Source organism: Papio anubis, chromosome 10 (genome assembly GCF_008728515.1).
Source record: "Papio anubis isolate 15944 chromosome 10, Panubis1.0, whole genome shotgun sequence".
Classification (NCBI taxonomy): Eukaryota; Metazoa; Chordata; class Mammalia; order Primates; family Cercopithecidae; genus Papio; species Papio anubis.
In genome coordinates, this window is record NC_044985.1 from 26871805 (window position 1) to 26889999 (window position 18195).

Below are 18195 nucleotides of genomic sequence, written 5' to 3' on the forward strand. Positions count from 1 at the left end.
TCATCTTCCTCCTTTCCATTCCCAACTTTCTCTAGTACTAGTCAAAAACTCCCTAATTAGGAATTCCTTTGGAAAATTCCAATATGAGAGTTAACTAGCCAACCTATTGTTGCTAATCATTTATTCATACCCTCCATATAGAGATGACCAGCATGTGCGCGCACACACACCCAGACACACATCTCCCTATACCATTTTCTTTTTTGTTCGTTTTCCTCAAACTTCCCATTATACTTTTTAAAAAGTAATATTGTCCAAATTCATAGCACTGTAGTTCTTGGATTGTTTCTTATTACTTTTGCATCAAGCAAGGAATGATATTCAGAACACTTAAATATCTGATCGGTACGGTATAGAAGCTGCATTTCCCACAGTCACAAAGAAGGTCATACTCCATGTTAATACCAGGTAGTATCCATCATTAGTCTATTAGAATGTACTGATAGTCACCTGGAATTCACCCACCATGCTGATAGTGGTGCTGGCAAAGGCATTGTCTCATCCACTGGACTCTGGGCTAGTCCCTAGCAGTGAACATTCACAAGCTGATATTCGCAGACACTCTTCCATCATGGGATGCAAGGGCTGCAGCCATGGTTGATTATTCAGGTGGCTTAGGACGAAAACTTTTTATGTACCTTAACTATGTTATTATTTTAATAATAAGAGCATATCAATGCATACCGTCTATATATCAACCCTGAGTATAGCGACAAATATCTTATCTTGTATAAGTACTTTTTTCATACCAAATTTGCTAATTATTAAGAGTCTTCACAATTCATAGGATTTAATCTTGGTGAAAAAGGAATAAACTAAATAATAATAATAACAATAGTCCAAAATCAATTTGTTACCAAATCAATCCATAAAGCAATCAGAGCTTTAATGCTACTAGGAAAATAATTCAGCTTTACCATTTTATATTTCATTTTAATAAACAGGCAATTAATCGAAGTTAGGAAAGAGTGAGCTAACTTTTCTCTTGGAAATTTCAGCACAGGCCCTATGTATCATATTATTTCACTAATTAGAAAAATGTTTAGTCTTGTATTAGTGAAGATGGCAAGGACACACGATATTTCTTATTAATTGAGAATGATTTTGAACATATTCTCAACTTCTATTTTGTCCAAGATACTTCATTCTAAAAGATATCATGTCTGAATAAATAGCACATGCAATAAAATTGCATCAGAAACAGAATCCCTCAAATAGTTTTCTTACAAATTTAACATCACTTTAGAGAACAGCTATTGACTTTCGTAAGACTTTATTATTTGTTCATTCATTTATTTATTTATTCAACAATTATTTGAGTTCATATTGTGTGAAAGAAGACAGTAAGGTTGGAAAATTGTTACAAGAGAGATATACAAACAGGGCTATAGAATAAGATAGAAGAGAGAGATGGCAAAATAATCTTCGCTCAAAGTTATCTGGTGATCAAAATCTGAACTTGCTAGGCAAATGGAGGAGAGAAAGCACATCCCCAGGAAAGGGAAAAGTTTATGTAAAATGAGAGACGTCTATATGGGGCATCTGATCAAGGGGCACTAGCAGATCATGCGAGTCTTTAATCATACCCAGGAGGGCTGGGTGTGGTGGTTTACACCTGCAATACCAGCACATTGGGAGGCCGAGGCATAAGGATGGCTTGAACCCAGGAGTTCAAGACCAGCCTGAGCAATGTAGTGAGAACTCCTCTCTACAAAAACTTAAAAAATAAAAAATAAATAGCTATGTCACCAGAAAAGGGATCCCAGTCCCAGAGACCCCAAGAAAGGGTTCTTGGATCGCTCACAAGAAAAGATTCAAGGTGAGTCCATAAAGTAAAGTGAAAGCAAGTTTATTAAGGAAGTAAAAGAGTAAAAGAATGTCTACTCCATAGGCAGAGCAGCCCCGAGGACTGCTGGTTGCCCATTTTTATGCTTATTATATTTCTTGTTTTATACTAAACAAGGTGTGGATTATTCATGAGTTTTCTGGGAAGGGGGTGGGCGATTCCCAGAACCAAGGGTTCCTCCCCTTTTTAGACCATATAGGATAACTTCCTGATGTTTTCATGGCATTTGTAAACTGTCATAGCATTGGTGGGAGTGTCTTTTAGCATGCTAATACATTAGCTTATAATTAGCTTATAATACTAGTAATTAGCTTCTAATGAGCAGTGAGGATGACCAGAGGTCACTCTTGTCATCATCTTGGTTTTGGTGGGTTTTGGACAGCTTCCTTACTGCAACCAGTTTTATCAGCAAGGTCTTTATGACCTGTATCTTGTGCTGACCTCCTGTCTCATCCTGTGACTCAGAATGCCTAACTTACTGGGAATGCAGCCCAGCAGGTCTCAGCCTTATTTTACCCAGTCCCTACCCAAGATGGAGTTGCTTTGGTTCAAACACCTCTGATAACCATACCAAGGACTATGAGTTGAATTGTGAAATTAATGGGGGCTCTGTAAACAAAGGCAGTGAGTCTTATCATCAAATGTATGATTTATAATGTTTATTGGAGAAAGACAAGCTGGAAATAATCAGAATGGCCTGAAAATGATTGCAAGTTTTAGATTGACTATAAAGTAAGGTGGCATGGTGACTGAACAATGCTGTGCTGGTTGTGTCAATATGAGTGTGAGCTGTGTCAGTATGAATGTGATTGTGTCAACATGAGTGTGAGCACCTGTGGGTAATTTTAAATAAAATGTGTTGAAAAATACTTGATTTTTATTGAAAAATTGCATAAAGTAGGTACTCAAGTATAGAGTGTATGCTTTCACCTGTGCATATCATGTTACCTACGTGAGGCAAAACAATGAAAATATCTAACTGGATGACTGTAGAGAGGTTTTGGAGAACCTTTAGTTTTTTTAATGTTTAAGATGCTGCCATCTAGTGACACTTTTGTGAAATCACTTTGCAGTGATACGTTTGTATCTTCCAGTTGTTTTCTCAATACATTTTATATTTTAATAATTTATATTGTCTACCAACCAATAGGGAAATAATTACAAATGCATTAAACATAGTGTAGAAGCCGTACTTGATTTTTTCAATGTGGTACCACAAATGTGGCCACAGGGATTTTAATAATGGGATATTGTATGTCAAGTTTTGTGGTTTCTTCAATGTGCTGTTCTTTATAAGTAATTGATAACTAAAGTGCTGTTTTTTCTATTTCTTGAGTTTTCTTAGAAAAATTGAGTTATAAAAACAAATTATGAAAATCTGAGCTGTAAAAATTGCTTCACAAAAGTTGCTTTAATTGGAAATGTTGATGAGAAGAAAAGAGGGTTTCAAATTCAGAATAATTAACTTTTTTCCCCATATGTAATTTCAGTATTATAAGTTATATAAGTTCAGTATTATAAGTTCCCCATATAAAATTTCAGTATTATCTTAAAATATAAACAAATAAATGTGTGTGGGGGGTTGTGTGCATGTCTATTAAAGCTAAACATTAGTCTGCAAACCTAGGTTTTGATGACTTAATGACTTGTAAGTTTTGATGAAGATTAATTGTATTCATGTCCTATTACTCCTTAAACTTTTACGACAATAGAGCACTTGTCTTATTTTTATGGTATGTATTGCTCATTTTTTTGTGTTAGAAAAAATAATAAATTAATCTCCCTTCCTCCCTCAAAATTCAGTTATTTTGTGCTGGTATATTGTCCTTTTTTGAGATACTATCTCCAGTCATATTATAGTGAATGAGGTTTTCAATTAATTAACTTTTCAGCATATTGACGTTTCTTTATGCAAACCAATGCTATAGTGTAGAAGTAAGCACATCTTTCCGTAAAGAACTAAGTAGCAAATATTTTAGGCTTTGTGGGCCATATGGTCCCTAATGCAACAACTCATTTCTGCTGCTGTAGCAAAAAAAGCAGCCATGGACAATATTTAAACAGATGAGACTGGCTGTGATCCAAAATTAAATTTACGGAAACAGACTATAGTTTGCATGTCTCTTCTCTAGGGAAAACACCTGTATTTGTAATTTGGGGTTATTTTTTCTTAGGTGGTGTTAGAACACTTCTAAAATGTATTCAAGTATTTACTTCAAAAACTTTAATTCCATTGAGAGTTGTGTGCCTTCAGGGTTCCAAAAAATCTAGTTTGGAGCAGGTATGTGCACGTGGTAAACTAATAATACACGTGGTAAACTACACTCGGTAAACCAATCATACACAAACCCAGAGGTAAAATGTTTTGCAAAGTTCTATTACCTGCATTTAGCCATCAGTTTTTAAATTCATGTTCATGTACAAAGTTGTCTTAAAGTGGAACGAATCTTTATATTTTCTCAGTAAACATTTCAACATTTTGATATGCAGTAAGTTAAATTACTTTGATCATCAGCAATTAAATTAGAAACCTCCTACTTGGGTACAATTTGGATAATATGTATTCATTGTTCCAGTTTGTGCTTCTGGGAATTTAGTGGAAACAGAGACTTGCTTTTTAACATTGTGAATTGCACTAGGCAGACAAACAAAACACTTAAAACCTCATGACAAGTAAATAACTAAGACAGAATGGAATCAGATCAGAAGAAAGTCTTAGGGTATAAAGTCAATGTGTATGAAGGAGACAGTAGAGTTTACATTAAACTTTGAAATTCTCTCCCAAACAACATCGTTCTTCCTCTTTATTATTGGATAAGAATTCTTTTTAAAAATTAAACTCCATATAAAACAGCTGGCTCACATTGAGGATCTGTATTGTATCAAAGTATGCATATTTGCTTACCGAATAGCATTAAGCAAGGATTGTTATCCTTATTCTAACATGAGAACTAAAAGAACTCAATCAGTAACTGATCCAAACCTCCATCTTGTGATCCTTTGGTATCTTGTACTCTTTAAGAAGAATGGCAGCTGTAATTCCTAAGACCAAGTAAAGAATGTCTTGGTTTTTGGGGGCTGAGTATATCAATTCACTCTTCCCTTAAAAAGCTATGTAACAAATCATCTCGAAACTTGTTGTCTTAAAACAATAACCATTGATTTATGGATCACCTTGGTGTCAGAGCATCAAGGTAGGACTCGGCTGAATGGGTTCTGCTAGTCTCAGCTGAACTCACTCATGTTTCTGTGGCAAACTGCGAGGGGTGAGGAGAGCATGGAGGAGCAGCTGATCCAGATTGAGTTCAGGTGAGGATTATTATGCTCCACATTTCTTTTATCTTCCATCTGGGCCAGCAGTTTGGCCCAAGCAAGTCCTTCTCATAGAGATAGCAGAGAGCAAGAGAGAGCAAGCTTAGTCACTCAAGTACTTTTCTGAGACTGTTTTTATTACATGTGCTAACATTCTGTTGGTCAAAACAAGTCACATGGCTGATCCCAGTGGCTGAGACTTACACCTTCCCCACAGTGGGAGGAACTAGAACTTATCTGGCAAATAACATGGGTGTAAGAGAGGGCAGAGAAGCTGAACCATTGATACAATTGATAACACTGCGTATACTTGAACTGATTAAATATGCACATGATGTGGGGTTAAATGCTAAACAAGAAAACTATTGACTCTTTCAGATTACTAGGATACACTAAAACAACAGTTCAGAAGCTTTTTAGAAAGGGAAACCTTCTACACTCTTAAAAAGCGCTGAGGATCTTAGGAGATTTGACGTTGGCTCTATATCTATATTTACTGTATTTGCAGTTAAAACAGAAATTTAAAATGTATTTATTTGTTTTAGAATAACAACAAATGCATTACATATTAACATAAGCAAAATATTATTATTCAAACTATGTTTTCTTTAAAAAACAGTAGCATTGTTTATATTTGGCAAATCTTATTAACACCCGACTTAATAGAAGACAACTGGTTTTTTATACCTGTGTTCAATCTCTCTGTTTCTCTTTTTGAATCTTAGAAAGAAAATAGGTACTCACAGAGATATGTAATGAGAAAAGGCAGGAGTGGTTGAATGGTCTTTCAGTCAATTTTGTGTATTCTTTGATATTGCATCAGAATTTGACAAGTGAGAACTTTTTAGGAGTTCTGGTATGGAATGTGAAACTGAATCACTGAATTTTCTATATTTATTATATAAAAATCCATTGACTGAACTTGCATTTCAAACAGATCCTTTATCAATGCACAATATGGAACATCAAGCATTGGCCATTCAGAAAATATTGGTTCATTGAATTATGTATATTTTCCAAATATTGACATATTTAATTATATAATGTTTAAAAATATGTATTACTACTATATTCACCAGAATTATCTCAATAATAGGAGCTAGTCATACTCATGGAAGTGGATACAAGTTTTTCAATATTCTAATTTCCCCTGGAAACTCTAATTTTATCATTGGCAGCAAATATTATAAGTTGTTTCATTGAAGCGACACTCCATTTTCAAAAGAATATCTGTTAAATACATCACACATGTGAATTATCACTGTTTGTCAGTTGCTCTTTTGTGCAGAAATGGTTGTCCATGATATAAAAGTGGCAGGTTCAGCATGCCACTCAAATAATTGCATAAATACATTGCTTTAATACAGCCATCCTACTTCAGAATGTAGTCAAGTGTTTTATGTGTACTTCCCACATTCAACATTAAAAATATAAGAATTAAGGTATTGAGATTTAATGAAAATTGACCATTTTTACAGTTTTCACAAGGAGATTTTCACATGAAACTTTCCCAGGTCCCCAGGTGAAAGGCTGGGACCAATGTAATGACTACTAGTACAGTTTGGTGCCACTGCCTTGGCTGCTGCTGATGTTGGTGGCAGCTGTTTTACCCATCACTGCTTTTGCATTATCAATACAAGTGTCAATCCAGTGAAAAAGGCAAAGAATGTCTTAGCATTATGACAATTGCTTTGATCTGGTGGGCCTTCTGAAAGGGTCCTGGGAATTGTGGATCATACTTTGTGAACCATTGCAGCAAAGAGCAAACCATAATTTATGGTACAGAAGTTTGTCAAGTATTTTCTTAAAGATATTTGTACTTATTATTTCTAATCATTAAGCAAATTTAAAACTTATTATTATGTTATTCCCTAGGGTTGTTACGTCGGCTTTGATCTAGCACATGCCGTTGGAAATGTTGAACTCTATTTACATGACTGGGGAGTTGATTTTGCCTGCTGGTGTTCCTACAAGGTACAAACGAGTTAATATATTTACATCCCTTTATTTCACATTGACATTAATCTGAAGGAGAAACTGGATCTGTTGGCCAATTTTAAAGATTTCAGTTACTTTGCCTATTTCTTTTATTATTATATTTTCTGATTTTAGTTAATGGAGTTATATGATGGAATAGTGTGGTAAGTAATTTAATTCTAGTATTTCCATCAATATGGAGAAATTAATTCTTTCAATTCCTAGGCTGCCATGAAAAAGTCAGGAGGTTCTGGAGAAAAAGCCCTACACTTAATTCAAATTGATAATCTCCTTAGTTTTTTTTATTGATAAGTTGTGAAATTTCTGCATATATAAAGATAAGTTTTAGAGAATCAACTTGGAATTCATATGTGAAAACAGTTTAATTGACAGGGAGCATGAAAATAAAACCAATTACAATTGACTTGTTTTAAAAATATACTTTTATTATTATTGCAATATTTTAGGACAAAATAATTTAAATGTATGAATTTTGAAGCCAGACCTCAGTAAAACTGCTTTCTACCAGCTAGAGCAAATTTGCCCCATAAAAGTAACAGTCATTTATTCTCAACCTAATAATACTACTTTTTATTTGTTTTTCTTTGAAGAAGGTGACCCAAGCTTCTGTTTTATCAAATAATCACACATTTTGAAGTGGTCAAAAGTTGTGGTTTCAATTAAAAAATTCAAATGACTATATTGTTTAGTTTTGTCACATATTCAAGTAAACCCACATAATTTAATTTATTTTCAATCTAGTATCTAAATGCAGGCGCAGGAGGAATTGCCGGTGCCTTTATTCATGAAAAGCATGCCCATACGATTAAACCTGCGTGAGTACCATCTTCAGATAATTCTTTGGTGATGCACAAATTAATTTGCATTAATAATATGTTAAATTTACATGAGTTCTCTAAGATGCTATCCAATAGGAATTAGGATTGGATTAGAATGATTTTCCTACTCTGCTAACAACAATATAATTCATTCGAAATAAATGCTTTCCAAAGAATTCAATTGGTTGAACAAGAAATTTAATCAAAAAGGGAAGCTTCAGTGCTAAAAACGAGTCACTGCAATCATGTAGAGCAGATGGTTTAATGCAAAGAGACCCCTTGAATATTTTTTTTCAAAAATTAGACTTTAGAAAATTTCAGATTCCTCACATTGATGAATAAATCAAAGGCAACCAGAGCTGTGCCTAATAGAGCCTTAAATGTGGCATGTTATTATTAAAATTACATCTACCTTTAAAGCTATAAATGTTACATGATAGCTTGTAGGGAATATCTTCTGTCCTAAAAGACTTTATAATCCATGAAACCCGAAGAAGCTGAACACTGAACAACAGACTGACTACATAAAAAGTAATACTTTTCCGTTTTATAGAACTCTTCATATTTTAGAGCAAGTATAAATGCAAATGTAATACACCAACAAACTTACACATTTTTAGTTGACCGGGAAACTCAAAGTGTTCCTTTTGCTTTTTTTTCTGGTATGGAGATAAAGAAATAATATGCTGGGAAGAAAAAAAAATCCCTTTTCATAGTTGTTGTATTGGAGTATGTGTGATGAGGAGACTATCTAGACTCCTAATAGATAATGTAATAATGTTTGATTAGTTTTCTGAATTTTCTCAGCCACTGGCTGAGTGGTATAATCTTTACAAGAATTGAGGCTGAATTAGTAATAGAGTTTGGAGCACCTCACATTTCTGAAGTTCTATGCATATAAATCCTAGGAATTTAAAATGATTTTCTATAGTTTCTTTCATTGTGTCTAAATTTTTTTCAAGGTTTTAAGGTTTTAAACTTAAGACAACATTTTCTTTAGACACATATTAAGTCAAGCAGACATCTTACTTGAATATCATTATCAGTACATTAGATTTCCCTCCATGTCCCAACATCTCTGAGAAGATTGAAAAGCAAATATTGTAAGAATACCATGTTTTCCACATAGACAGTATATAAGATATTGCTTGCTTTTGTATGATGACTCACAACCCTGGCCATTTCTCACTCTCCATTTATTTAAATTGAAATAGAGGATCTGATGTATTATATCAATCCAAAGGGTAAGCCAGTGCTGAGGTGGAAGGGGTGGTGGGGGGGAAGAAATAATATACACAAATTCTAGAGAATGTCAGTGTTCGGAGTTAAGCTTTGACCTCCTAGCATGCACAGGTCTTGCACCTGAGGTTTCTCTCACCATGGACAAGGAACAAGGGCAAAGGGTTGTGTTGTGCTCACATATGCCTCATTTTGTGGAATTTCAAAATCTTCTAGACAGTGTTTAAATCTATGTTAAGTCTATGCTCCTGGGAGAAAGACCATCTAGGCAGACCAGGTTCACAGTTCGACTTGGTCTCTTGGTGGTCTGTCACCTGGAGAATCTTCTATGATTGTTCAGTGTTCTGGTCTCTGAGCTGAGGTAGTATCAGCCCCTACCTATAAGCAGTTATTGTGAGAATAAAATGAGATGATATATGTAAAACACTAAGTGTAGCTACTTAAGCATTTAATATAGTTTGGATTTGTGTCCCCACCCAAATCTCATGTAGACTTGTAATCACCAATGTTGGAGCAGGGGCCTAGTGGGAGATAATGGGACAATGAGGCCTTCCCCCTTGCTGTTCTCAAGATTGTGAGTTCTTATGAGATATGGTTGTTTAAAAGTGTGTAGCACCTTCTCCTTGTCTCTCTGCCTCCTGCTCTGGCCATGAAAGATGTGCCTGCTTCCCCCTTCACCCTCCGCCATGATTGTAAGTTTCCTGAGGCCTTCCCAGTCATGCTTCCTGTACAGCCTGCAGAACGGTGAACAAATTAAACCTCTTTTTCTTTATAAATCACCTAGTCTCAGGCAGTTGTTTGTAGCAGTGAGAGAATGGACTAATACAGCATTATATGTGATCAATAGGTGTGGGGTTATATGAAAAAGAAAATCCAAAATTTAAAATATACAGGAAAAAGATGGGTGGCATTCTGTAACACCCTAGCCCAAGTATTGTTTGGTAATTATTTAGTGCTGACCCCTAAGTACTTTGTTGACTCACTGTGAATTTGCATGGTAACATGTAGACTTTTGCCCAGTGGAGATCATTTCTCTTAAGCAGAAAATATAACCTCAAAGTTTACGGTTTGTGACTTTGTAGGACATTAGTTTGTAACTATCACTGAGTTTATTTTAGCAGATCTTTGATAAGCAGACTGTACAATATAATCTCCATTCCTTGGAAATGTAGTCTGTCTTATATGCTATAAGAAAGAATTCTGGGCTTCCTACCATCTTACTGATTCCCCCACTATTTTGTGGGTTGAATGAGATCTTTTGTGGCTGTTTATTTCGTATGTATATGAGAACTTTGCTTTTAACTTTTCTGGAAAACTATATGTTATTAGCTGTTGTTGCATTTTAACAATTTAGCTATGGAAATTTATGTGACTTAAATTAGGCTTGACTCACAAAGGCCACGTTAAGGAAAACTGGTTGTTTTTCTGTTTATTGTTTTCTTACACTCCTAAAGCTTCTTTTTAAGTGATGTCAGTGACTAATTTCAGTGCTGTCAACTTCTAGCCTTGGCTGTCTATTCCGTACCGAGTATCTTATATTGCACTTAATTTGTATTAGGAGATCGGAGCTCTTTAATTAGGAATGGAATGCAGCAGATTTGGACAAGTCAAGGACAAGGTATTTTCCAGTCATCACTTCATTGTCCCTAATAAGAAAAGAAATGTTTTGCTGAAACTTAGCTTTGTGTCCCTTAGTGTGTTTTACTTTTTTATTCATCTGAAAATCAAATACCACCCGTGAGAAGAGTGATAAACAAAGAAAAGACCCAAAAGCCTACAGTATCACGCTGCTCAAATAAGGGTAATTGTTCAGATGTTAAAACAATGTTCCATACATAAAATATTGTGAAGATGGGGAGAGTTTTCTTGTGAATAATATTTATAGTTCCAAGGTCAAATCCAGTTAAACTTTGAGTAAACTTTAGAGTCAGTATGACTACTGACTCTATTTGCCCGTTAATAATTATATTTCAATTGTTAGCACTCCAAGATTAGCCAGTTTAACTATGTTTAATAAGCCTTCTGTCATCTTACTTTTCTGTTCTCTTAGAGCTTTAGGGAGACCAAACAGTTTTTCACTCTTAAAGTATTCAGTATGTAGCTGAGAACCATATGGAGAACATCAAATACAGTGGAACGAATGTAACTGCTCTTGATGTCACGCTTTGTGAAGTCGTCTTTGTTGCTTAAAAAGGGTGACATCTAGTGGTTAAACATGTTATCTCAAATAAATAATATCCAAATAACATTTCTTCTCCTGGTCTACTTGTTCACTCTTTAACAAGTATTTTAAAGTATTTATGTTTGAATTATGTGTTCTTCTTTTTGATAATTTGACTATATATTGATAGTGCAATAATTGTGCAGTTTAAGCCTTCAATAAAGAGGTAGAATATGATGAAAATTGGAAGGAAGGCTGAGGGGGCATTCTTGGTGCTTGGTTAAACAGAAAGCTTAACAGTTCATAAAGTCTGAGCTAAGAAAGGAATTATAAGCATGGGTGACCTGCCTGATATAGAGAGTGTATCCCCGGATATATAAGATTGCATTCTAGAAGTCTGATATTTGGTATACAATTTTGAAATAGTCCTTTATGTGACGTTTTCATTAGCAAACAGCAAATTGCATCTGTACCAAAAGATTTCACTTCCCTTTTTGTTTAAATATGCATTTTGGACATTGTTCAAAACCTATGACCTAAGGCTATTCCAAGAGCCCTTTGCTCACAAAGAGAATGAGTAAATTAGAGGCCAGAGTCAACCCACTGCATTAAGCATCATAATTCAAGCTGTTATTCTCACCTAGAATTTAACCTTTTCCTAGTTCATTATTACCTTTGCTCATTGCAATGTCATATTCTGAACTTTGTCTGTACAATAAATTAGGACTGAGTCATGAATAAATGGCTTCTTGGATGTTTTTGCCCCACTTCAAGGCAGACTTTAATTCAGTCTAACAGTTAATTATTGCTCTGAAATATGAAGGGAACTACTCTTAATTGTACAAATTTGACAACATGAAATATTTTGCTGAAAAACATGCTTAAATAACATTGTAAATTTTGAATTTTTAAAAAAATTACAAATGTTAACTCTCATGGCACACTTTAGAGGATTATTTAATCTTTTAACTTTAGGGGATTCAAAGATTTGTGAATCCTTTAAAGGGATTCTTCTGTAAGAGCCCATACATTGAGATTTAAGATACTACCTCCCTCTTTTTTTGTTAATAGAGAGTCTACTACGAAAACAGGAGTGGATAATATGAGGTATGAAGATTCTATCTATCATTTACTTTTTTATGTTAGCCAGTGAAATCATACATTCTGAAAACCTGCTGTTCCTCACTTTTCACGCTGGCTTAGCAAACCTCCACACGCACCCATTGTATTAGATTCTCCTAAAATACTTTTCTTCTGAGCTTTTTTGAATGGGCAAGAATGGGGCCGACTGACAATTTTGATAAAAATGCTTGAATGTTAAATTATGCCAACACATTTCCATAATCAGCTAGAGGTATTTGATTGAAAGTTTTAAACAGTGATGACATTTTAAAGGCTTTATTAAGGGCTTGAATCATCTCCTTTATTGTAACAAGTAATTTGCTGGTGAAAAACAACCAGCTGAAAAGGCTGGCTGACTTCAGTGCATGGTTAAGGAATACAAGTTGTTATTGTTTGGCAACAACATTAGAAAAAGAATATGCGTCAAACAATTCCCAGGAAAGCCCCAGAAAGAATAAAAATAAACATCCAGAAATGTCAGCAAAAAGACTTAGAGAATTATAACTTTATACCATGCTTGTCCCAACTGTGCAATTAGCATTGTATGAAGAGATCATCTTTTGCACATTTGTTCTAGGGAATACTGACTTACATATTTCAATTCCATATGCTTTTCCAGGCAATGGTTGAGAATGCCATAGCCCGAAACTTATCTATATTTTAAATCCTGTTTTAGTTTCCTAATGATCCCTTCTGAATCACTACTTATCAAGTCCCTATCTAGTACCAGAATAAGGCCTTCTTGTGCAAAGTTTGAGACAACAGGACGTATAGGTCGCAGTAGCAAGATGTGTGACTTCACAACACTTCTGATGCTTTCAAATGAGATAGACTAGTACCAATAGATTTCTCAGTGAGTTTTTTAAGAATCCGCAGTTGAAATATGACCTCGGCCTTCTGAGGCACCTGTTCTGCTTATTTAGCGTGTATTTAGCCAGTGTTAAATGGATGACTTTTCAGCTACAACTTCTTGGCCTCTCAGCCATATATAATTGGCTATCTCCTTTGTCTTTAATATTTGCCTCCCACATCTCTAAGCTTATGTGGTACCATTTTCTTTTGCTTCTGCTCCCATGGATGTGAGAACTCTTCTGTATTTTAAAAGGTTTACTTTTTCACCTTTTCATTGATTCTCTCAAAACCTCAGTCCTTAATCCTCTTGCCCAAAAGTATCTCGTCCACAATTATTTCAACAATGCACAACTGGTGTTGAAGAAACGAACTTTCATTTCCTGCTTTACCACTTGCATACTTTTCAGCCCTTATTTTCATCTGATTGCAAATTGCAAGAGTTTGTCATTATTCAAAAATGATCTCAGTCTCCAGAGATATAAGGAAATTATTCACTAATAAACTTCCCACTTGTAAAATTAGTCCTTACCTGAACATAATTCTCCAAGTAGTAGTAGCATCTATTTCTATGAATTACTCTACAAAGTCTTAGTCTCTTGCTAATTATATAATGTCATAAATATCAGACAATACAGTGAAAACATAATGAAAATGATTGTAAAGTAAGATGTTTCAAGGGAGATTCAGGATGTCATGATGCAAGTGAATTTGGAAAACTCCTAAATCACAAAATCACGGCCAATGAGACTATGTCAGAGCAGTTAACATGTGAAGTGGAGGACATTTGATAATGTACTTCAAAAGGAAATAACTGGAATATCAAGCATTCAAGAGAAATGATGAATGCCTCACAAATCTTTGTATAAGTTATCTTTAAGGACATGCTGAGAAACTTAAGTATACTATAAAAGGGATGATATTTTGCTACCATATCATTTTGTCAAGAAATATACTAAAATATCAACACGGCTTATCCTTATTCTTATTAGAATATTATAATTTTAATCTATATTTTTTCAAATCACATATTAAATTTTAAGCTCTACATTTTAAGATAGCACCTCTGTCAAACCTTCTGCCATTGACTTTAAAATTGATTTATTTAAGTGTTTTTTTCATATTTTCATTTGTCATCAGATAATAAGGACTTTGGATATGTCTGTACGTGTGTATATATATACACACACACACACACACCTTTCTATCTCGGAAACTAAATATGATAAAACTTGCATTTTATCTCACATAGGTATCTTTCTAAGATAATCTTCACTTTCTCATGTAAAGAGAATGATCCTGAGTTTATTAAGGAGACATGAACAAACATAACCAACCAATATTTTTGTGCAAAAAGCTTTCATAGGTGAAAATAAATATAGGCTACTGCCTGTGATTTTAAAATGTTATAATTTGTTTGGAGAGGTATCTTTTAACTAGTTAAATAAGTGATTTAAGTCACAGGAAACCCAAGCTTAGAATATGTGCCATAAGGCAGCCTCTGATTAATTACTGGGTGAATTCTCAGACTGCTTTTGCCATAGGGGCAGCGGAGGTATAGCAGACTGACTCAGAGCTGCTTGGGAAGAACTTGAGCAAGGAGGTGGGGAAACTTACAGATAGGAATCTTCTGTAAAAATGGAATGCAATACTAACTAAGTGAATAAATTTACTCTGTTACATTGAAAACTAAAATTGTTGCCTGTGAGAGAGATTCACCTCATAAGTTCCATAAATTTAAGGGGATATAAAAAAGAAGAAAGAATTACTTAAATGGCATTTCTTAAAGGAATATGCCAAGTGATCTTTTCCTTTTTATTCTCCTCACTAGAATTTTTATGGAATTGGAGTTATTGACTTAACATTTTAAAGCCTGCCTCATTATCATAAAATTGTTCTTTATCTTTCGACAATATTTTAGCCATTATAAACAGTGGTAAAATCGTGACTGCCTTAAGCTCTCCCTTCGCTCTGGGAACACATTCATGAAGTGGGTTACACCTGTCATCAGTCTTAGTCCTCAAATGGTAACTGTAAGGGACCCAGAAGTAGACACACCACTTGAAGAAAACTCATCTGTGGAATCATGACATACAACCTAAACCTATTTTCATTTAGAAACCATTTTAGATCAATAATTTTTAAAGGATTTTTTAAAAAGATCTTCCTAGCTTGACAATTTTTACTGTGTGAAATTCTCCAGATAATTTTCTTGTGTAGCGAATTTAAGCTGTGATCATAAAAATAACTTACATGCATTGAGGCACGAGCACAGTTAAAAATAAATTCAGTAAATAATCTGTATTTTTTAACTCCAGAGATAAAGTAATCCCAGATCTTAAAGAAAGCCAAAATAGTAATTATCAGTAGAAAAACATACATTAAACTATTCTTGCTTGTAAATCACTACTCTCAGATAATGATGAAATAGTCATTAATTTGAGAATACTGAAGACCTTTGAAACCCAAACATTTATTTTCTGCTCTAGAACTGCAATCCAGTGTTTCTGAAGATATATAGGGTCAATGAACCTTTCAGGCATAAAAAGTAAAACTTGTCAAAGAGCTTCAGCTCTTGTTTTAATTACTTCAAGTTTTATCCCTAAAGTAACCTTTGAGATCTGCAGGGGCTTTATTTTTTTTCTTCCTATTAACTGTGAAGAGCTATTGCTCCATTTTCGTGTGTTCTTGTTTAGAACATACATGTATCCATCTGGCTTTTTACGATTTCCAAGCAGGCAGGGTGGAAGTTTGTTGTAATAATCCATGCTGTGTGAAGCTGCACTACGAGCTGCCTCAGCAACACAGACCAAGTACCAGGTCCTGGTACTTCCAACAGTGGGGCAGGCTAACTTCACAGTCTACACAAGAATACTTGGAATATATTACTCACCACAAACGTCTGAACCACGCGATCCATATTCTCTATGTTCACCTGTTTTGCTCTTCAAGAGGAGAGAATTTGATTGGGTGGGAATTCTTTTGTCCAGAGCTAGCATCTATTGTCCTCATGAACAACTCATCTATAGATATCTTGCTTTGGCTCCCATATCAATCCCTGCTCCAATCAGCTTTGGTCAGGATTTAAGAAGATTTGGCACAAGCCATGGCAATTTAGGCAGAAAATAACCATGTGACACTATGTTTGTTAAGGGCCCAATGATCCCTATGAAAATTCATTTTAGCATGTCTGATATGGTTGTTTAATAAGTTTATTATAGATTGAAATCTTAACTCTAAATTCTTTGAGTCCTGGGACATTGTCCTGTTAATCTTTCTTTACTTTCATAATCTACAGTGCCCAAGAAAGTATTTTTTAAATTTTTTGTTGCTGAATATTCGGTTCTTTCTTTACTCTCAGCATAATAGACAAACCATCTTCTAGCATATGGAAGCATTTCTACTTTGCAAATTATTCTGAAGCGGGTATGATTTGCAAAATACTGTCAAATTAAATATGCATTTCCATATGCTTCTATGAAGACCAAATATATCCATGAAAACTAGCTACAGACAACTTTAAAATCCTTCATGAATTTTTAATCAACATTGATGAACAAAATTCAAGTAGTTCTTTCTAAAGTCCTAAATCTAGAAAACTTTCTGTTCTTGGGCTTGGAGCATCAGTATTAACTCAAAGGATTATTTTGCCAATATTTCAAAATCATAAGATATTTCAGAAAAGTATATTCAGAAAATGTTCAAAGACCTTTTTGTTAATAATAGTCTCATGCCAAAAAGTATTGACTTAGCTCTTATAAGAACAACCTACTGTGAAACTTCAGAAAACAATTTTTATTAACTAAAATTTATCACTGCTGGAAGTGTGGAAGTGTTTTTTTATGACTACGCTTATCATACTGTTAGCTTATTGGACATATTAGAATAAGCCTCTTACAGAGTAAGATTTGAAGAGGTAGTTGAATATGTAACAGAGCCAAGTGAAGCACTAATATTTACAGATGGGTGGACAAATGAGAAGAAAAAGAATGGAGCTGAATTTTATGATACATCCTAAAGCTACTTTCTAGAATAGCATTAAATTAGCTAACTTCGAACAAAGAAGAACAATTGGGATTAGATGAATATTTTAGAAAACTAGGAATTGATAGAGATCTTTTTACACTAAGAGTATATTAGCAATATTATACCTGCTTAATGTCATGCCATGCCAAGCCTTCTAATGGGCATGCTTGGGGACCAGTTGCTGGCATCAAGGGGTGAACGTACAGTTTATGAGCTGAAGCAATCTACTTTCTCAGTTTTCAACACTTTTTCTTTGTCATTAGTACCTTTGAATCTGCTTTTGTCACTTAGCCATACTTTTTCCTACCACTGTGCTGATTACCAACTGCCTATATTTAGATTCTGTTTGCTCCTTCTCTCATTGTTTTTTGTTTTGAGTTGTTTTGCCCACTTGTTTAGATGCATATCTACTGTTTTGTCTGATCGTTATTTTATAGGCACTAGTTCTGTGTTCTCTATATGTGCCTGAACTACTCTTATTCCTGAACTTGAATATCTGCTTGCATTGTACCAAGTGTGTCTCTGTTTCCTAGGCCTTTCTTCTCACTACACATGGTAGTCTAGCAACATTAATGCCCTACTGTGGGAATATGGCTGAAGATCTTGACTAGGGGACTTATGAACCCATGCAATCATGGCCAAATCCTACCAAACTGACCTTACTTCCTTGAAGACAGAATAGTAGTATGGTCAAGCTCATGCTTTTTGTAGAAGGCCATCCAAATTAGATTGGATTGGCTAAAAAAGATTGTTAGTGGAGGCCAGAAGAAATATTTTGACTGATGATAGATGAATAGAGCTTGGAACAATCAAAAGGAAAAGCA

The 18195-nt window shown here is 34.6% G+C and overlaps 1 protein-coding gene across 12 annotated transcripts in view; it reads left to right on the forward strand.

Moving 5' to 3' along the window:
- KYNU (kynureninase) overlaps window positions 1–18195 on the forward strand; it is a 164106-nt gene that overhangs the window by 105599 nt on the left and 40312 nt on the right. For 9 of the 12 annotated variants that reach the window (XR_004176502.1, XR_002516060.2, XM_021923571.2 and 6 more), the window contains 3 exons: window positions 7034–7132; window positions 7898–7971; window positions 12446–12481. Coding sequence is in view for 9 of the 12 variants with exons in the window: in XM_021923571.2 (XP_021779263.1) it covers window positions 7034–7132; window positions 7898–7971; window positions 12446–12481 (209 nt within the window). In the remaining 3 variants the exon portion in view is untranslated. The remainder of the gene's footprint in view (window positions 1–7033; window positions 7133–7897; window positions 7972–12445; window positions 12482–18195) is intronic. The other 3 variants (XR_002516061.2, XM_017946517.3, XM_017946513.3) reach the window with 1 other exon arrangement.